The following is a 20,819-nucleotide window of genomic DNA, read 5'->3' as shown; positions in this document are numbered from 1 at the left end:
CATACCTAACTCCCTAGCAAGGAGCTCTCTCCTAGAATCAGTCTCTCGGGCCTCCATCACCGATTCCATCTGTCTGTCTCTCAGTCTTTCCCTCCCTCCCTCCCCAACCCATTTCCTGGGGAAAAAAAATTCAAGCATCGCAATAGACATAAGTATGCTACAATGCTTTCTTTTCATCCAAGGTTCAAGAGTTCGACAAACTTCAGTTAGCGCAGAAGCAGTCCATTCCTCATAATGAAAGCAACAACAGAAAGCGCTTTAGAATATTAGACAAAAGAGGGTTAAGAGCATAGGATTAAAAAAATTTTTTCTGCATGGTTTCAATTGGCAAAATGGATAAAAATAATGAGGTTTAATTTTGAAACTGGGTAATTTCAATGCTCAAGATTTTTTAAAAAATGAATCTAATTTATCTATTGGTGGGTAAAGATAATATACATGGTCAAATAATTCCTCGTACTCTGTCATTATTTAATCATCAATTCATTCAGTAAGTATTAAGCTCCTGTCACATTCCTGAAGCTGGCCATATAATCCAAACCAAAAGCAAAGCTAGACCACGCTCTCATGAATTTTACATTCCACTCGCTGAGCGCAATAGTGCTTGGTATTCTGAACACCCATTATGTTTCACCAGCGGTTCCCAGGACAGTTCCAAATGAGGGCAAGATGTGTACCAGGCCTGGAATTTCTCAACACTGGCTGCACCGCTAAACCAAGGATTTATGGCTGCCTTGCTGTTGGCTGTGTAGTCTTCTATCAATTACTTACCAGTCAGTCATGTTGCCTCTGTGGTGAAAATGACCACTAGGGTTTTTCCTGTTAAGGTGAGATGTGTGTTGATTGTTTAGCAATTAGTGTGGCTGCTGTCTTACAACAAAACACACTTGCTCTATAGAAACACCAGTGGAAACTTTAAAAACATTCCACAGGCCAGGCTGCGCTTTAGACCAATCAAATCCTCAATTTTGAGCATGGACCAACACAGGGTTCAGGGTCACTCTGCTTGGTGGTTCCACTGTGTAGACAGGTCTGGGAATCGACCTTGCAGTCTGGTTCTGGACTTTGCCTAGCCATTTACCTGTCTGCTTGGTAGAATCAGGGCGCATCTGAGGATAGCGAAATTCATATAAGCGAGGTGCTCACATCTGGGGCTTGAACTGTACCTCGAACACAAATCTTTCTCTCTTATCTAATGGGAAACCCAGAGAACTAAATCACACAGACAAGGCTGGTAACTGGAATTGTTTCCAGGTCTGACTGAGTTTCAGCTGTAACCATTGGCCCTGACTGTCGTGCACAGCTGCCTGTGTGAGACTCTAAAGTGCTTAGGACTGCCCTGCGGTCCGCAGCCTCAGCTGGGCCTGCCTGGAGGGAGAGTGGGAAGAGCAGAAAGAGCGTTGCCTCGGGGCGCCGGGCCCTTGCTGGGAAGACCGGCTTGGCTGCTCTCGCCGGGATCAGCACCCGGGGGCCACGTTCCCCGAGCCGGCCCTGCGTTGCTCCTCGCCTACCCAGACCCGTAATCGCGGCTCAGGGTCGGTGTTGGCGCCTCGCTCTCGGCTCCCCGTCTGCACCTCTGGGTTCTGCGCTCCGTCCGCGCTATGGAGCCCGAGCCCTGCAGTAGGCCTGCAGAGCCTGGGCATTGCGTGAGCGGCCCGCCTAGCTCGGGCTTAGCGTTCCCGGCGTCCCTACTGTCTGCTGCCGGGGCGGAGCCCGGGAGCCTCCCTGGAACCGTGGCCGCCGTGCTGCCGGCCGGGGGCTGCGGGGAGAGGATGGGCGTCAGCATCCCCAAGCAGTTCTGCGGGCTTCTGGAGAGGCCGCTCATCAGCTACACCCTGCAGGCCCTGGAGAGGTAACTGGCGCCGGTCACCCGTTTCCCCCAGCGCCCAGGTCATTCCAACAGACAGCGTGGCGGGGAGCTCCGGGCTTGGGGCACTGACTAACCAGTGCTTGGGGACCAAGGGACTTTCGGTTCCAACGCTGGCCGCGTAGGGCCCATGGAAGAGCAGCTCTGGGAGTGCCTGGTGTACAGTGCCACCGCGCATGCGTGCGCCGGAGAGCCATAGCCGCACCTCCAGCTTCCTGGGCAGGCACTTCTGGGGAGACAGGCCTGGCTAAATACCTGGCAATGGAGAGAAGAGCAGGCTAAGTCCAGCCTTTCAGTATCTGGAGGGGAGTGGAAGGTGAGGTTGAGGCAAAGACACCTTAGAAAAGAGAGTGAAGTTAATTCCAGAAACAGTGAGCAGTGCCGGGAAAGCCATGCAGAAGTGGAGAGATAACAAGAAGGGATTTGGTGTTTGTGTTGTGATGTGATGAAGCTGAGGCTAGACTGAAAGGGCAGGAGTAGACAGTGTTATAAAGGTCCTCTAGTTCTGCAAGGTTTCCAAGTCAAAGGAACAGTTGTGGTGACGCCTTAAACCTCCAAGGAGACAGGCTACTTTTAATGACAGATGCCAATATTTTGCATAATTAACCTTTATAGGAGGCTTCGATAGAAAACACTGTCCTTGGCATTTTGTTCCGAAGAACAAGCCCCTCTCCTGTACCCAACACACTTCAAAAAGTCCAACGGTCTAATCTCATAAGATTATTTACTGAGTATTGGCATTTGATAAGTGGAAGTGTAAAGGGCCGCAATCATCCTTGATTAAAGCAATCAAGGCCAGTGGTTACGTCTGAAATTCAGTCAGACCTGGAAACAGTTCCAGTTACCACCCCTGTCTGTGTGTGTTATTTCTCTGCATAGCATGGGGTTTGCTTGGTACAGCGGTCCTATCACTACTACACACGCACACAATTCTAGCACCACAGACTTCCGAGCAACGCTGCGGCTCCTCTATGCCGGCGGTGGACCTTGGCAGCGCGAGTTGTAGACACGTTTTTAATATATTTTATTAATTTATTCATATTACATCTGAAAGTAGACTTTTTTTTTCACTTAGCATCTCATCCCTTGGGAAGTACTTTCTATTAATTTACTTCTTTTGCTTGTACCGAGTGAGGTACCGAGTGAGATAGATGAGCACTAAAATTTAAATCTTTTAATGTACTGGAGTGTTTGGAAAAGGGTTGTTTATGGACAATACGGCAAAAGAACACACTTGCTTTCCATTTTTGCGTAATCTATCAAAGCAGTTTGAAACCTTTATAGCCTACTAGGGAAATTGGAATAAATTACAGCAGGTTATATAACTCAGGGTCCGTTGATTAGTTTTTGTTGTTGTTTGGTTAACAAGGAACTGAGATCAGAGGTCTTAGTCCCCCATGGAACTATTGCTGCTTGACACAACTTTCTGTGGAAAAAAAAAATGTTTCTGGAAACCACGGGACAAAGGTATTATCGTCTAGGGCTTACAACTCAGTAAGGAGGCCCAGTTGAGTTGATTAACTTATGTACCCAAGTTTTACTGTTTAGAAAAATGTTCTTCCTGGATCTGAAGTTGGAAATTGTTTTACCCTTTACAGTCATTGGCTGGAGGGGGGGGAGGGGGAGGCACAAAAGCAGAGCAGTTCCCGCATGGAATGACCCTAACCCTTTTTGCCATGGGACTGGTTGGAATTCCACAGAAACAGTAGTTACCACAGTGATGAGTCAAAACATTTATCTGAGGAGCATACAGAGTGTGGCTGCTCATCTTCCTGGCAGAGGAGAGGCAGGGCCATGTTCTCTCTGAGTATGTCTCGCATGGGAGAGTTATAGGACAGGACGGAGCTGGCAGTTTTATGAACTTTAGGTCAGGTGGGGTGGGCGGGCCAGTTTCTTTTACTCTGCTGGGTACCAGCTTCATGAGTACCTGGTAATGTTTAAGATCTTGGCTGGGGCTGAGGTCTTCTGGGAAAAACCTGCAGCTGTCTGGGTTACAGAGGGGTCCAGGTACTGTTTATGTTTGTGTGTTTGTTTTGTTATTGTTGTTAAGATACAAAATGTGGACTTGGTTCTTACCAGTTTATCTGATTTCTGGTTCTTATGAGACTGACTCGGGGTCTACTACGCTAAGAGGACTAAGAGGGCTACTGACTTGTGGTTTTTAATGTTTAAGGAAAGGAAATGTAATGTAGAAGCGTTGGCTAGTGTGGAATACCTTTTAAAAATGGCAAGAGTGTGACTACACAGAAGCAAACAAGTGACGTGAGCATCAGCCATGCCTATTTAGATGTGGGGGCTGGACTTTCTCTGCCAGTATGTAAGCTTTGTCCTCACTTTCCCTAAAGCTCGGGGTTTCTCCAGCTCCCTTAGGAGCTCAAAGACCCTGCTTAAGATAACTTGTTCCTTGATATGATTCATGCTTATCAAAACGTAATATGGCCTCTGATAGCAATTTATAGGAAGGTGGTCCCATATAGTGGTACAGTAGCTGTACAGTCCACTGCTCAGGCTCTGTAGTTTGGTTACAGTGGAGTAGTGGATGTGACATCTGCATTTCAGCAGATCAGTATGTGTGTGTATCACAGAAATGCACACTTCTGACTGCAGTTCATCTGCTGCCTCTCTCAGTGCTTGGAAACCAAGGATGGCTCCTGCCTAGTTATTTATTTTATTTTATTTTTTAAAGGCCCCAAGTTGTGGCTTTCAGTGTATTAGCTTACATGTTATTTACCTTTCTTTTTTCTTTTCTCTCTCTCTCTCTCTCTTTTTTTTTTTTTTGGTTTTTCGAGACAGGGTTTCTCCGTGTAGCCTTGCTGGCCTGGACTTACTTTGTAGACCATGTTGGCCTTGACCTCACAGCTATCCACTTGCCTCTGCCTCCAGAGTGCTGGGATTACAGGCGTGCACCAGCATGCCTGGCTCAACTTTCTATTTTCTCTTTTTCTTTCATTCTTCTTTTCTCATGTACTCGAAACAATTCTTCCGGTCTATAGTATTGGCTTAAACCGTTGCACATTCTGTTAGCAGGAGGAATGAGAATTACATGAGTGTTTCTCTAAATGAGCAATATTGATCACAGGAGTTAAACTGAGATAGTGAGGATAGAAGAGGGAAGGTGTGAGGAATTCAGAAAGGGAGCGGTGCTTAGGACACTTCTGGCAGAATGGTAAGAGAGATCCATTTGGTTCATTAAGGGCATGTCTAAGTGAAGGGGAGAAGAAAAGCTGGTGTGTTTTGTACAGGTTACAGGATGAGAGCTCTGAGTTGCCTTCCCTTTGAGACCTTCAGAACCAGGGGCCAGCCCTTGCTTCTGAGTCTACAGAGCTGCACTGCAGGGAAAAGTCTTGCCTTTGCTAAGTGATTGGCAACCTGCTCATTACACTGACTCAACATGTTATCCTAAAACATCAAAATGGGCACAAGGAGGCCCAAACCTGTAGACAAGGCTATGATGCAACTCAGAGTCAAGTTGACAGGAAGGCAGTGATGTTGGAGTGCAGCAGCTGCCACTGTCTCCTTAAGGCTGGATTCCTGCAGCCTGGATGAGCAAATATTGTAGGTGTTAAGGCAGCTTGACTTTCCCCAGGTTTTTAAATAAGCATTTGTGTAAATGCTCTGTTTTTAACTGTCTGAGCAGAGTGTGCTTGTAACAGTTGTTATTCCAGGAGAAAAGAACTTCAGAGATATTAGATTTCCTCCTCAAAATGTCTGTAGGTGTTAGGGAGCTTGGGGCTACGTTTATATTTGCTATGGAATGTGCCAGGAAGGAAATACTCATGTGAATTTGATAGACTTGGGCTGCCGGGGGTTTGGTGTGGACTTGTTTTCAGCTCAGAAGTAGGCTGGATGCTGCTTCTATTCAGCAAATATTTATTCAGTGTGCACTGTGTGAGGTACTTAAGGTCTTTTACAGTCTCATGATTTTAAACTATTAAAAGTCTTCTGCAGAATTAAAATTTAATTCTATGACTTGAAAAGAATGTGAACAAATCCTTTGAAATACAAACAGTACTTACAAAAGCTCGCAGGTCCTGGGTGTATCCTTGGTTTTTGAACAAAATAGCCTAGGAAGTTCACTAGCTCTTGAATGGTATGAAGCAGTTATTTATAAACCTTTACTTTATTGAGGATTTTGTTACCCAATTTTGTGCTATGCATTCTATTCTCATTCCTATTTAACTTAGTCAACAATACTGGATTTAACTTAACAGAAAGGTCTGAATGATGTATATTGGTTCCTGAAATGCACACTTTGAAAAATGGTGGTTTATAACATTTTGGAGCTGGGAGTTGAGGCTCAGACCTGTAAATCTGCAGTCAGGAGGCTGATGCAGGAAGATTGCCATGAGTTTGAGACCAGCTCATGGTAGGTAGTGCATTCTAGAGCAACCTATATTAGACACTGTTTCAACAACAGCACCCCTTCCCCTCCAAACCCAGGCCCATTATAAATTCAATTTAATAAGATTGTGGCTGGAAAGATGGCTCAGTGGTTAAGAGCACTTGTTGCTGTTGCAGAAGACCCAGGTACGGTTTCCGGCCCCCACAGGGCAGCTCACAAACATCCATGTCTGTCTTCTGGTCTCACTGGACTGCATGTGTGTGGTGCATATACATACATGCAGACAAAACACTCACAATTTTAAAAAGTTAATGCAATTGCCTGGGAATGGTCTAAAGTTACAGCTCTAGCTGTTTATAATTATTTACATCTAGTTTAATTTATTTGAAACATAAGGAACCACTGAATAGATATTTGAATGCCTATATGTTATGTGATAGCCTTTCATCTTTCTTCTTGATTCTCTTGTAGTTTAGTTGAATGTAATTTTTCATTAAACTTTTAAAAGTTCACTCAACTGAGTTCTCTGGAAAAAAATGCAATGGGAAGTAGTAAAGGTAAAATAGCTTAGGAATCAATTCACTCTCTTGCTTTATACAACAGTTCTGCCACTGATGTAGCTGAATATTTATTACAATTCCTCTGTATTAAAGATGGTAACATGGGACTGCATTAAGTGACCAACACATTTGATGGATTTTAATAATTTTATTCTTTCCTTTATAGTTTTCTCTGTTTTAGCAGTGGCTGTCCTAGAACTTTCTCTGTAGTCCAGGCAGGCAGGCCTGAAACTCACATAGATTAGCCTGCCTCTGCCTCCCAGTGTTGGGACTAAAGGCATGTGCCACCATGCTCAGCTAAATACTTTTTTAAAAGCATTTTTACCTAATTACTTAAGTAATTAGGTAAAAAAAAAATTTTGTTCAGTTAGCAGATATTTACTGACTATGGAGTGTGCTATAAGGAAAGCTGTCCTTCTCTGTTCATCATTGTCTTAGTGCCTTGCATAGGAGAGGCATGGGCTAGATGCTCAGTTGACATTTGTTGACTGTCAGTGAATACATGTATAAAGAAAAACTTTCCTTTGTTGGAATTATTAGCAATGACAGAAAATTGACTCTTTTACTGTAAAAGCAGCAATACCACATATTTAAACCCTAGTAACAGAAATGGAATGTGAAATACAGAATGGTCCAGATGACTTTTTCTCTCCTAGATGTTACACTTTCTCTCCGAGACAGTGTTGACACACTTATACTGGTTAACAGTGTGAGTTCCAAAGTCATATCCCAGTCTTTTCCTTTTTTTCTACTGGTACACTTATGGGCGGGTCATTATCTCTGTGTCTTCAAGGGTAAGATTGAGACCATAGAAATTTATCCCAAAGAGCTGGGCATGAGATATTTTATGCACATTTCTTAACACACCCCATAGATGCTAGTAAAGATTCTATATTTTTAGCTGTTTCTATAACTAATATTACTAAAAGTGAAATATATGCCAGGTTCTGGGATGTGGTCTTTCAGAGATCTATCAGCCTAATGAGGCAGATAGAAACTTACAGACTGCAGCATGCCATGTAATAACCTTTGAGAGGCGAGGCTTTTGGAAGTGGCAGGAAAGGAGGCTGCACCCAGCTTTGTGGTCAAGGGTGGTTCCTGGATTGGGCTGTGTTTGGAGCTGGAGATCAAGTAGGGCTCAGATAATGGACTGGTAGGATAGGGACAGAGGCAAGGCAGTATGAAGAGCAACACAGAGACATACTAGTAAGAGGATATGTTGCCCTCTGTACTGGTTTTCTCATCTTCTGTGAGAGAATCCACTCAAGGGAGGAGAAGCTTTACTTTGTAGGAGATACAGCCTATTATTTGGGGAAGGCAGTGAAGTGGGTTAGCAGAGCCAACCAGGAAGCAGAGAATATAGCTTGGAAGCTGGCCTGGCTTTAACCTTCAAAGACTTGATGGCCCACTGATGCTGGCTACCCATGTCTCTTGCCCTAAAGGTTCCATAATATAGCATTATCAGTTAGGGACCAAATGTCCAAATACATAAGCTTGTGAGAGTATTTCAGACTCACATTACTCTCCCTTCAGGAAGCAGCTAGGCAGGAAAGTAAGAGGGTCTTGGCAGAGGGGAGGCCTGTGTGTTTATGGGAGGAGACAGTTATGTATACAAAGGCCTGGGCCAGAGCCAGGAGCATGGCCCTAGGGTTTGAACTTGGGAAAGACCATTAGTAGCAAGAATAAATTGTGTTGAGATAAGATGAGACAGTTAAGAACTCTATTCATTAAGTGTCGGACTAAATGATTACAAGAAAGAATGGTGGGTCACAGCTGTGGTAGCTGAGCCAGAACCTTCCAGAACTCCACACTGAGGGGGACTGAAGAGTGGTGTTTTGGCATTTGAGTTAATCTTTGTGAGCTGTGTAGTTTCTATGCTGCTAGGATAGGGTAAGTTCTAGAGTTGTTAAGGATGAGATTGGTGTGGGGAATGGGTGGAGTTGCTATGTAAACCAAATGAAAATTTACAAGTGATTTTATTCTGTAATTTTTATTTACTTATACAGATGGCTCTTGGGCATCCTATGTTACTGTATCTTTTTCATTATTGAAGTCTTAAAATGTCTGATAAAATATAAAAGTGATGGAGTACCTCTAAGTAACCTAAGGATCTAAGGTTAAAAGCAAGAAAACCAACCCATAAGTGTTGTAAGACATTACATTATGAGAAGTTTATTTATTCAATAAACACTTATTTTGTATAATAATTTTGTATTTTGTATTTTGTATAAAGCAATGCACAAGACACATACATGTGATGCCCTGGAGCCTATATGCCAGAAGATGACTCAAAACAGTCAATCAAGCAAACAGCCAAACCAAACCAAAACACTGGGAATATTGTATTGTCAGTGAAAAAGTGGCATTTTTTTGTACTATCCACTTATTTTTAATAAAACTGAAATACAGAAAGGTATATATTCTATACTATGAAAGATAGTAAATGTATTAATATGACTCTATTACATAAATTAGAGAATCATATTCTATCAATTATCATGTAAATGTATTTTGAGAACTACTCTCTCTGTCAGAGACAGAGTAGAGGTGTGTTTGACTATCGTACAAGTTAAAAACGGGACATGCTTCATGGGTGTTAAGTGCTTTTCTCATTATCTGTGGTTTTGATACTATATTTTTTAGGACTTAACTACTCTAGCTTTTTCTTTTTTTAAATTACATTTTGTAGTTAAATATTAGAAATATTATAAAATATTAGAAACTTTCAGTGATTTTTACTCAGACTTGACACTGTGGGTCAGAGGCATTTATCCTAGTTTGGGCCCATGGGGACATGCAGGTCCCCAGTGTCACTTGCTGGCTGGCACTGGTATCCTGTTTGATTCTACAGACAGCCAGTATAGACTGTGTTCAGTCTGGGGCAGTTCTGAGGAAGATTGGCTAGTTTTAATATTTGTGTGGTTGTTTGCAGCTCATGGAACATCTTGAGGAAGTCAGCTTGTAGAATGCACTAATGTTTTGAGTTGTTCTTCCCCTACTGAGGGATAAAATAATAGGAAATATATATTTAAAAGCATATTCTTTTGTTTGTTTTCTCAGGCAATTTATAAATATACTGTTTGTGCAAATTTAATTGAAGTGAAAAGTTTCATGTATCTAGTATGTAGTATGACATACTTTATGTACCATGCCATATAAGAAGTCACCTCTATTGATAGTGTGAAATGCTTACTGATTTCCAGACCTAATACAAATGCAGAACAACTGAGCTCTCAGGATTACTTTCCCAATGGTAGATCAATTGATACTTACTTATATTGGAAATTCAGTTTTCTACCATGGGCTTTAGAGTCCATTTCTGTTAAATGTAGATGTGCTTTCTTTGTAGTGTATGCTGGATAAAGGACATTGTGGTGACAGTGACAGGAGAGAAAATGGCAGCAATGAGAAGCATCATCCAGAGGTATGGGCATAAGCGCATTTCACTGGCTGAGGCAGGAGCAACGCGCCACAGATCAATTTTCAATGGACTGAAAGCCCTGGCAGAAGATCAGCCGGACTGTAAACTCACTAAGCCAGAAGTGGTCATTATCCACGATGCTGTGAGACCTTTCGTTGAGGAAGATATTCTCCTGAGAGTTGTCATAGCAGCTAAGGAACATGGGGTAAGTGTTTGACACTGAGATTGGGTAAGGGACAAACATGAGGTAGTTAACTTGGTGTATTTTGATAGAAATACATTTAACTCTCTCTAAGTGGGGACAGTGACTTGAAGACAGCATTTTAGGGATGTGACAGCATTGCACACTGTGAGACTTGGCTGCCTTTTGTCATATCATTTATCATATTGTGATCTCATGGAGAATATACACTGATGACGTCATTAGAATATATGTCTATTGTGTTCATTCAGTTCTTCCTTATCCTCTTATAGTCAGCTTTTCTTTTTCTCTTCATGTACATTCCCAACATGTACATTTGTTTACATACGTACATACATTACTGAGTAGCTTTCACACATGGGAGAATAAGGGTTTATTTCTTCCTGAGAGTGTACGTAATGGACATGAGGTTTAAAAGGGATGTGGTGATAATTACTTTTCTAGTTCTAATTCTGTCCTCTGTTTAAGTACTGAAAATGTAAAATTTACTGTACAGTTTCACAATTTCCATTTCAATGCCAATCATAACTATATATTGGTTCATTAAGTTGCATAGACTTTGGACCTCCTTAATATTGGTGTGTGGTGTTCTTATTTATTTGAAAGGTTCTTTTGTAATGAAGTTTATAAATATATGTGCACATCTTTAGAACTTTAATGATTGAATTCCATAAGCTGTTATATTTACAAATCTGACAGAAGTGCAGGGTATATACAATTAACAAAAAACTGGCCCATGGAACTTTGTATCTTGAGTCTGTCAGAAATGGCTTATTTTCTAGAATGAATAACCATACATGACTTTTACATCCCTTACATTAGTCATTTGAAGATTACAAGGCTGTCTTCCTTTCTGTGCCACTCAGGTAAACACAGGCTGTCCAAATGCCTATTGCTATCTTTAGAACATGTTTACTTTTTTTCTGTTTACCCAGTAAATTTCTCCAAATGTGGGGGGCATGGACATCAAACTTAAGTTTGCAATCCTGGTGAGAGACATATCCAGACCTTATCTCTAGGTAGCCTTAGCCCCCGGAGTAGCCACTCCTGTTCACCTCTGTGTGAAGTAATATCCTGTGACTCACAGATAAAAAGCCCTTGGCATCTATTAACCTACTAGACCGCTAACTTCCTCCGCCAAACCCACAGCTAAGATTTCATCAGATAGCATCCATGGCTGATAGTAGACTTTTCCCCATCTTGCTGTAATTACCTCTGTGATATTTCCACTAATGCATTTGAAAAGTGTCTTGATTTATGACCCTCTTTGCTTTATGACTATAAAAACTTCATGAACCCGCTTCCTTGTTGGAACATGAAATTTAAAGTAACCTATATCTATGTTCCCAGGCTATGATTAGTCAAATTTGGCCCCAGAATAAACTATTTCTTATTCCTATTTAGGTGAGAACTGTGTTGTTTTTTATTGACAAACATTTGTGGCAATTCTTATTAATCTGTCATTTTCTTAAACTTGACTCAAACTATTTTTAAAATTTAATCACATATATATCTAAAATCAACAACTTGTATTTTTAATGAAATCTGGTTCTTTCTAAATACTTAAAATTTTTATTTAGTTATTCACTTTATACCCCAATCATTTCCCCTCCCTGCTTTCCTCCTTGCTCCACCCTCCCTTCCTCTTCCTCGAATCTCCCCTTCCCTACCCATAGACAAAGGGAGCACCCCCACTAACCCATCTCAGCACATCAAGTTATATCAGGGCTGAGCACATCCTTTGCCACGGTGGCCTGGTAAGGTAGCCCCACCAGGGGCAAGTGATTGAAAAGCATGCATCAGAGTCCATGACAGAGTCTGCCCCCTAGTAAGGGGACCACATAAAGACCAAGCTGTCCATTGGTTACATATGTGTATGGGGACTAGGCATGGTCCTTAGTTGGTGCTTCTGTCTCCGCAAGTCTCCCTGGGCCCAGGTTAGTTGACTCTGTTGGTCTTCTTGTGAAGCTCTTGTCCCCTCTGAGTCTTTCTCTTCCCCCACATCCCCCGCTGCCCCACTTTTCCACATGGCTCCCTTTCCTCTGCCCAATGTTTGGCTGTGAGTCTCAGCATGTATATGTCTGTTACTGGGTGGACCATGTCAGAGGATAGCTATGCTAGGCTCCTATCTGCAACCATATCAGAGACAGTCATACAGGAAAACAGATTATTCCTGCTCATAGAGTCTGTATAGTTGTCAGATTTCCTGTGTGATGGCTCTATACATTAAAAAAAATAGTGTCAGGGTTTGGCTCTCTTCCATGGTGTGGGTCCCAGGTTAGGCCAGGCATTGCTTGGACATTCCCTCAATCTCTGCTCTATCTTTATCCCTACACATCTTGTAGGCACGGTACATTTTGGATCAAAGTTTTTGTGCGTGGGTTAGTGTTTTCCCTCCCTGTACTAGGAGTCCTGCCTAGTTAGAGGGTAGCCTCTTCAGTCTTCATGACCCCCACTATTAGAGGTATCAGCTAGAGTTACCCTCATACCCTCCCAGGAGCCTACCCTGTCCTAGGTCTTTAGCTTGTCTCAGAGATGCACCCTCCATGGTGTCTTTTCTCTCTGCAAGCTCTCTGTGCTTCTGCCCCCACTCTTCCTACATCTGATCCCTACCCTTAATTTCTCTCTGCACTTCCTCTCTTATCCTGTTCTGTCTCCTCTCATCAATCACTTCCACCGTCTATTCTGTTTCCCCTTCTAGGTGTGACTCAGCATCCTCCCTTGGGACCTCCTTGTAACTTTGCTTATTTGGGTCTGTGAATTGTAGTATGGTTATCCTGTACTATATGGCTAATATCTGCTTATAAGTGAGTACATACCATGTGTGTCATTCTGGGTCTGGGTTACCTCATTCAGGATGATTTTTTTCTAGTTCAATCCATTTGCCTGCAAATTACACAACTTCCTTATTTTCAATAACTGAGTAGCATTCCATTGTGCAAATGTATTACATTTTCTTTGTCCATTCTTCAGTTGAGGGACATCTGGGTTGTTTCCAGTTTCTGGCTATTATGAATAAAACTGTTATGAATATAGTTGCCCTTGTAGTATGGTAGAGCATCTTTTGGTTATATGCCCAGGAGTTACCAGTATGTCTGGGTCTTGGAGATATCTCCATCCCTGACTTCAAGCTGTACTACAGAGAAATTTAGTAATAAAAGCTGCATGATACTGGCATAGAAACAGACTGATTGATCAGTGGAATTGAAGTAAACACCCAGAAATAAACCCACACACCTACAGACACCTGATTCCTGACAAAGAAGTCAAAACCATACAGTGGAAAAAAAAGACAGCATCTTCAACAAATGGTGCTGGTCTAATTGAATGTCTACATGTAGAAAATGCAAATAGATCCATGTTTATCACCCTGTACAAAACTAAGTGCATCAAAAACTTCAAAATAAATCTGTTAGAAGAGAAAGTGGGGAAAGAGCCTTAATTGGCAAAGGAGACAACTTCCTTAGCAGAACACCAACAGTTAGTCTCTGTCATATTTCCTATCTGCATACATTTTCCTTCTCCCAGGAGAATGCTAGATAGATCCTTTCATCCAGTCTTCATGTCTAGCTTGCCTTTCATGTTTCCATGTTTTCTAGATAATCTGTTTTCTATTTCATTCACTTTTTAGCTGTGTTTAATGTCCTGGTTAGGAATCCATTTACTATTTTTTTTTTCAGTTCTTTCTAGTCCTTTTTCAAATGTGATTAGTCTTCTTTCTGTTTTTGATTTTACATGTTGTCCTTTAATATTCAAACCATTTATACGCTGCAGCTAATTGTACTTCTTGGTAGCTCTCCAACTTTTCCTTTCTGTTCACTTTTCTCATGGTTTGTTTCCTCCTTTGCCGTGTAGTTTGAGCTGTAACAGATGTCAAGGAATGAGTCCTGCTCTTGTTTGGCAGGACTTTATCAGGGAGAATCCTGTGGACATGGGATGGGGTGTGTTTTTGAAGCATGGATTTATGTTCTTTCTGCCAGCATTTCCAAGCACATTACTAACTTCGAACAGCATCTCATTGATTCTTGGTTTGCGGTTTTGTAGATCCTGGGTAACATTAAATCAAACTATCCCTCCACATATGCTAAGCTGGTTGTTAAGGCTTTCAGGAGCAGCTGGCCCTGCTCCATATGCAGATGCCAAGACAATCTTGCTTGCTGTTTTCCTTGATTTGGGTGTTCTACCTTTTCATCGAGGGTGTGTCCTTCATAGCTGGTTGTCAGAGCCTTGTCCTGACCAAGTGGTCCAGGCTCAAGATGTTACTTATCACTCTCTGTTGTCTATTAAAGATAAATATTCATGTTAACGCAAGCATTTTTATAATCTTACTCCCTTTATTTCTAGGTATTGTATTTGTTATTCCCTGGAAATCTTGTCAGGAGCTTAGTCATATTTTTTTTTAAATTATGATTTGCTTTTATTAGTTTAGTTTTTTAACTGCAATAGTTAAAATGTTCTTACTGCCATTTTGACAAAACTAGAAATTTTCATCTCTTCTAAGCATGAAATAATCACATTCTTCTACACTTGTGTTAAGATGAATAGCAACAAGGATTTCTTACCAGGCAAATGTTAGAGAGTAAAAGTATGCAGGGGTAATAAAAGATGCCTAAAGGTGGTTGAGACTTGTTGGTACAGGGAGAGCAAGGCTCCTGCGTACTAGGAGTACTGGCAGTGCCCAGCTCCAGCATGCTCTAAGAGCTGAAGTCATAACTCAATGAATCACTCGTATGTCAGGACACTGTTGTAAATCTCTAGACCCAGAGGCTCAGAACAGCTGCTTAGTTATGGTGAACACACAGAGGTACTGAGAGTGGCGTGTTCTGAATCCACGGACACTCTGTGTTTCAGATCCTTCTAGCCTATACTCAATATGGCACTGCATTTGGGAGCTGGTCTGACTTGGCTCCCCTGTGATCAACCTGGTATTGTAAGTGTGACACTTCCTAGAGATAGGGGTGTTGGTTTCAGTCCTAGATAAGGGCACTGGGAATATTCTGGACTTGTGGCTGAGTACTCGGCTTGGGGCTGTTGTCTGAAGTAGGGGCATCTTGGCAGGGGTTGCTCACTTTAATCTGGTGTTCATGATAGCACATGCTACATTCAGAACTAAGCCACAGTGTGCCGGTAGGAGCTGAAATAACATACACTCCTTCTGCCTGGCGGTGCTAACCAGCTCTTCCTTCTAGATCCTCTCTTTTGGTGTCTATGACTCTGTTTTCTGTGGTTGCTCTCCTCTCAAACCATATACCCATATTTTCTGTAGCTCCTTTATTTTATTTTATTTTTGTTATCATTAATCTACTGATCTCTGAGAAACCTAAATCATGTCTATACTATAGTTTTTTTCATAAAATTGAAAGTAAAATTCCCATTTTTGTGGCAAAATTATGTTTTCTTTTTGTTGTTTGTTATGAGATGCTCCATTAAATGTATAAGGCAGAGGTATATGTTAAAAACTTGATTCTATGCCTAAGAATATACAATTATCTTAGTCAATGTTCTGCTGTTGTGAGGAGACACCGTGGCCACAGCAGTTCTTATAAAGGAAGGCATTTAATTTAGGTTGGCTTTCAGTTCGAGAGGCTTAGGGTCTTGATGAAGAGAAGCATGCCAGTGTGCAGAGAGACATGGTGCCGGAGAGGTAGCTGGGAATTCTACATACAGATCCGCAGCAGCAGACTGAGAAAAGTGACACTGGGCCTGGCTTGAGCATTTGAAACCTCAAGGCCCACTCCCCAGTAACATACTTCCTCCAACAGGGCCACACATCCCAATAGTGCCTCTCCTAGGATACCGTGAGGACCATTTTTCACTGAAACCTACTCCAACAATCTAAAGCATTCTGTTCTTGGAAGGTCAAGGAGGAAGGGCTTGCTCTATGAGAGAGAGGGGCTGACGAGATCCCTGTTGCTGTCTTGGAAGTGTCCGGCTGAAGGCAGAGGCCTCTGAGGCATTCTTGTGTGCCTGGCACTGGGTCATCAGAGTGACACGTGGCAGAAAATTCAGTCTGTTACCTTTTTACATCCAGACTGGAGACTAGAGGTGAGGAAGGGCTTGGAGCTGGCCTCAGGGTATTCTGCTCTCATGATTGACTGTTCTTATGTTCTTCTAAATAGATGTCACCCAGCCCTTTGTGAACTGCCACAAAATAACCAGTGGCAGGGGCCTGGTCTGTACTGTTGGTGTCTGCCACAGCCTGAGTCACTACAGGACTCTTCCCTATTTTCTCAGCACACCATGCACAGATCCTTGTAAGCACTGCTATAGGCACAGATAATTTGAACACCTAAGAGACACCTGTCTCCTTACATTTGGGCCTTGCCCTAATTCTTAGAGATTGTAAAAACACCTATTCTCTGTTCCTGTACTTTCTGACATTTTCCCTTGCTGCAGTTAACCTTCTGAAAAGAGACCATTCCTCCTGTCTGCATACTGCGTTTGTATGCAGACTTGGACACCCACTAACACACTGACATCTTCCACATCCCCTACGCTCAGGCCTTTCTTCTGAATTCAAGGCCTTCTGTATTCAGCTTCCAACTCAGTTGAGCTCCTTGAATTTGTCTTTTTCCATGATGATAGCTTTAGATAAGTGTCAGTATATTTAAACTCTTGAGAGTTTACCTTGAGTTTGATAATGGGGGTGGAAGCTTTGACTCCTGCCCTGGCTCTTTCCAACAGACAACTCGTTGTTACAGCAGTAGCCTCATGCACTGTAGGATGGTTAGCTGCCTCTCTGCATCCTCCTGCCCCTTAGAGTAAGAGTCACTAAAATGACTGTCACAAAATGGGGGAGAACATAATAATTCAAAAAATATTATAATATGTGTTTTTGATTCAACAAAATGATTTTGTTATTCTTTAACAATTGTTTTTACTGTTTAACAAAGTGACTAATGTTTAACAACAGCAACAACAACAGCAACAACCCAATTGTCTTAAATTAATGAATGATTGACTATAATGAGAGTTTATAAATGGCTCTAGATATTTTATTTGTTGATTAGGTTAAGAAAACAACCTTAAGCAGTTTCAGACTGTTATACATCAATTTCAGACAAAGTTTTGCATAGAAATCATTTTATCATTCTAGATTTTTAAAACGAGGTTTTAGTTTAAAAATAAGTCATTTACATTGTCTCTTTGGAGACAGTGACATATATGTAACTGGAAACATTGGTAAGAGTGTATCTATGTAATCTTGGGCTTATGCAATATGGCTATACTTAGCAGTGATTAATGACACTGTGGCAATCCTCTTAGACTTCATTTGTGTTCATCAGAGAAAATGTAAGTTAGCATTTAGTTTTACAACTCCAAGCCATGTATTCTGGGCATGTATTTTGCAGCAGAGTTGGAAAATCACTTGGCAGATGTTTTATTTTGCATCTAAAAATTTGACCTTTAAGCAGAATTAACTTGACCAGTTACTTGTATTTGATTGCCATCAGTGTGCTAGACATCAGTGTGCTGACGTACCTGTGTGTCAGTAATGTAAATAGCCCTCCTGGAGGACTGGGGTCCAGACTGTTATCAGAGAACAACTTTTGTACTGATTTAGATCCAGAGCTAATGGAGGTATTCTCTTGCAAACCCATGAGTGTTTAAAGCTGGAGTACTTCACAGGAGCAGCTGGAACTCAGGGTTTGACCGTGCTGGAGAAGCTGCTGCTGCTCTAAACGCCACTTTCAGCTCAGCTTTAAACCACCTTTGTGGTTGCTTTCAAATGGGGTTGGAGGAACTTTGTCCAGGATAGCTGATTCTGTATAGTAATTCAAATGAAGTAAGGTTTATCAATACGCAAATAGAACATTTAGTAGTAGTAGAATTAAGGTGAATTGAATGTTTACTTTCCTAGAGTTAAAGTTTAGCCAATGACATGCAGTTCCTCTGATGGCTTTTATTGCATTTGGACTTTAGTGGTGGTTTATAGAGTGGCAGAGTAAGATTCTCTCTCTCTCTCTCTGTCACACACACACACATACACACATGTATACACACACATGCATACACACACACACACAGACAGACAGACACAGACAGACACACACACAGACAGACACAGACAGACACACAGACACACAGACACATAGAGACACACACACATGCATACACACACAGAGAGACACACACAGAGAGACATACAGAGACACACACAGAGACACACATACATGCATATACTCACAGACACACACACACACATGCAGACACACACATGCAGACACACACATGCAGACACACACATGCAGACACATACACAGAGACACACACACAGACACACAGAGAGAGACACACATACATGCATACACACACAGAGAGACGCACACAGAGATACATACAGAGATACATACAGAGACACACATACATGCATATACTCATAGACACACACACATATGCATACACACACACACACAGAGATGCACACAGACACACAGACACACAGACACACACACATACACACACACACACACACACACACACACACACAGATGGCACAGACGGTGGGTGTTGCCTGATCTCTCAAACCTTTCTGGAAGCACACCCCATTGAGCTGTGGGCTCAGGGTGGTTCTATCAAGTGGACAGTGAAGGGGAATCATCACAAGGTTCTTTTCCTGATTTAGGATTTTCCTGTTTTTCTGAAAGATTCTTGACATTTTGGTCTTGGTATTGTTGGTTGTAAGGCTTTTTTTTTCTGTTTCAACTTGATTATTGTACATTTTGGGCAGAATATTTCATACAGGTTTCTCCACTGGAGCTTTTTCTCCCTTTTCTTCCACAAAAAGCCATTCTCTTCATCATCCTCATCCTCATCGGCAACACAACTTCTCTTTCTGTGGAATATTACAGCCACTTTGAAGAGCAGGTGGTTTTCTGGATGACACCCTCTTCCTTCAGTTTTCTGACTCTTGTCACCCTCTACAACTTTGAAGAACTGTGCTACAACACAAGTCAGAGCCACGCCTCAGCCTGGAGACCACAGTGCTCTAGTTCCAGAGGGAAACAGCTGGTGATGCAAATATTTTTACAGTCGCTAGTGTTACTTTATTTGATAGTTCTGAGCCTTAGGGGGCTTATGTCCATCATGAATTATTTCTACTGCACATTGCACATCATTTAATTAGCTACAATGCATTTGCGGTTTTTGATTGCTTTTTGTCAACTTGCTACATGCTAGGGTCATCTCAGAAGAGAGAATCTTAAGAGAGTGCCTCTATCAAGTTGGCCTCCATCAGAAGTTAGATGTTCATCTTTCCCTTTAATTGTCTAGGCAAGTCTATTGGGCTTTTCTTGGTTAATGGCAGATGTAGGAGGGCCAGATAACTATGGGCAGTGCCCCCCCCCCCCACATGCACATTACCAACAACATTGAAATCAAAAGAAGCCGTGAACAAAAAAAAGTGGGGATACAAAGGAGGGTTTATAGGGAGGAAAGGGAAGGGGGAAATGATGAAATTACATTACAAGTTATCAAAAGTTATTTTTTAAAAAGTAAACTGAGCAGTCCATGGAGAGCAAGCCAGTAAGCAGAATTCCTCCATGGCTTCGGTTTCAGTTCTTGTTGCAAGGGTGTCGCCATGAGTTCCTGCTCTGATTTCTCTTGATATACTGTAAACTGTAAGATGAAATACACCTTTACCTCTTCAAGTTGTTTTTGCGCTTGGTGTTTATTAGAGCAACAGAAAGCAATCTAGGATAATGCAGATGCCATAGCAGCAGTATGTGTTAGTACTGCTCTATGGATGGTTCCTTCATAAATTAAATCCGTTTATTTTTATTTTTTTTAAGTTAGGGTCTTCCTCTATAGTCCAGGCTGGCTGCAAAGACACAGTGATCTGCCTGACTCCTGGGTACTGGAATTACAGTCACTCACCACAATGCCAAGCTTTAATGCTGTGGTTAAAAGTAACAAGTGGAGGTGGTATTAGCATTTCTGCATCTTGTGATTCGTGCCCATGGTGATTATCATACATAAACACATGCAAATATGTTAATGGATGAGAGGCAAGTCACACCAGTAGCCTAAGCTGTTAAGTTCCGTCTGGAGCCCACTAGGCTAACTCCTAAGAATATTTGATAATGTGGGGATCTAACAAGCTTCCCAGAGAGTTAATGTTGCAGAGAGAACTGGCTTTGTCCATACTGTGTCCTAGTTATGCCACTTATTTCAGAAAACATCACACAATAGGGATTCACTGTACATGTGGCTCTGGACAGAGGTCTGTTACCAAACTCAGCTCAGGAGTAGGTGCCTGCAGCACGAGCATCTTTCTTCTGCATCTGCTGTTGCCAGTGGGTAGTGAGTGTGGCAGAAAGAGCAGGCCGCAGAGGGCTTCATCTGGGATCTCCTCCCTTTTTAAGAGTTGTGTGTGATGAGACCTCTGACACTGCTGTCACCATGCACTAATATTTTTACAGAGACAA

General features: G+C 42.0%; 1 protein-coding gene across 3 annotated transcripts in view; it reads left to right on the top strand.

Annotated features, from left to right (window-relative positions):
• Positions 1 to 612: 612 nt before the first annotated feature.
• The window catches only part of CRPPA (CDP-L-ribitol pyrophosphorylase A), a 298,335-nt gene continuing 278,128 nt past the window's right edge, over positions 613 to 20,819 (top strand). Inside the window, exons 1-2 of one of the 3 annotated variants that reach the window (XM_084791215.1) lie at positions 613 to 1,852; positions 10,119 to 10,395. In XM_084791215.1, the coding sequence (XP_084647341.1) occupies positions 1,602 to 1,852; positions 10,119 to 10,395 (528 nt within the window). In that variant the 5' untranslated portion in view covers positions 613 to 1,601. The remainder of the gene's footprint in view (positions 1,853 to 10,118; positions 10,396 to 20,819) is intronic. The other 2 variants (XM_084791217.1, XM_084791216.1) reach the window with 2 other exon arrangements.

Source organism: Acomys minous (genome assembly GCF_964271855.1).
Source record: "Acomys minous genome assembly, chromosome: 8".
Lineage (NCBI taxonomy): Eukaryota > Metazoa > Chordata > Mammalia > Rodentia > Muridae > Acomys > Acomys minous.
The sequence above is the reverse complement of the archived record's forward strand: the minus strand, read 5'-3'. Positions and strand labels throughout refer to the sequence as shown.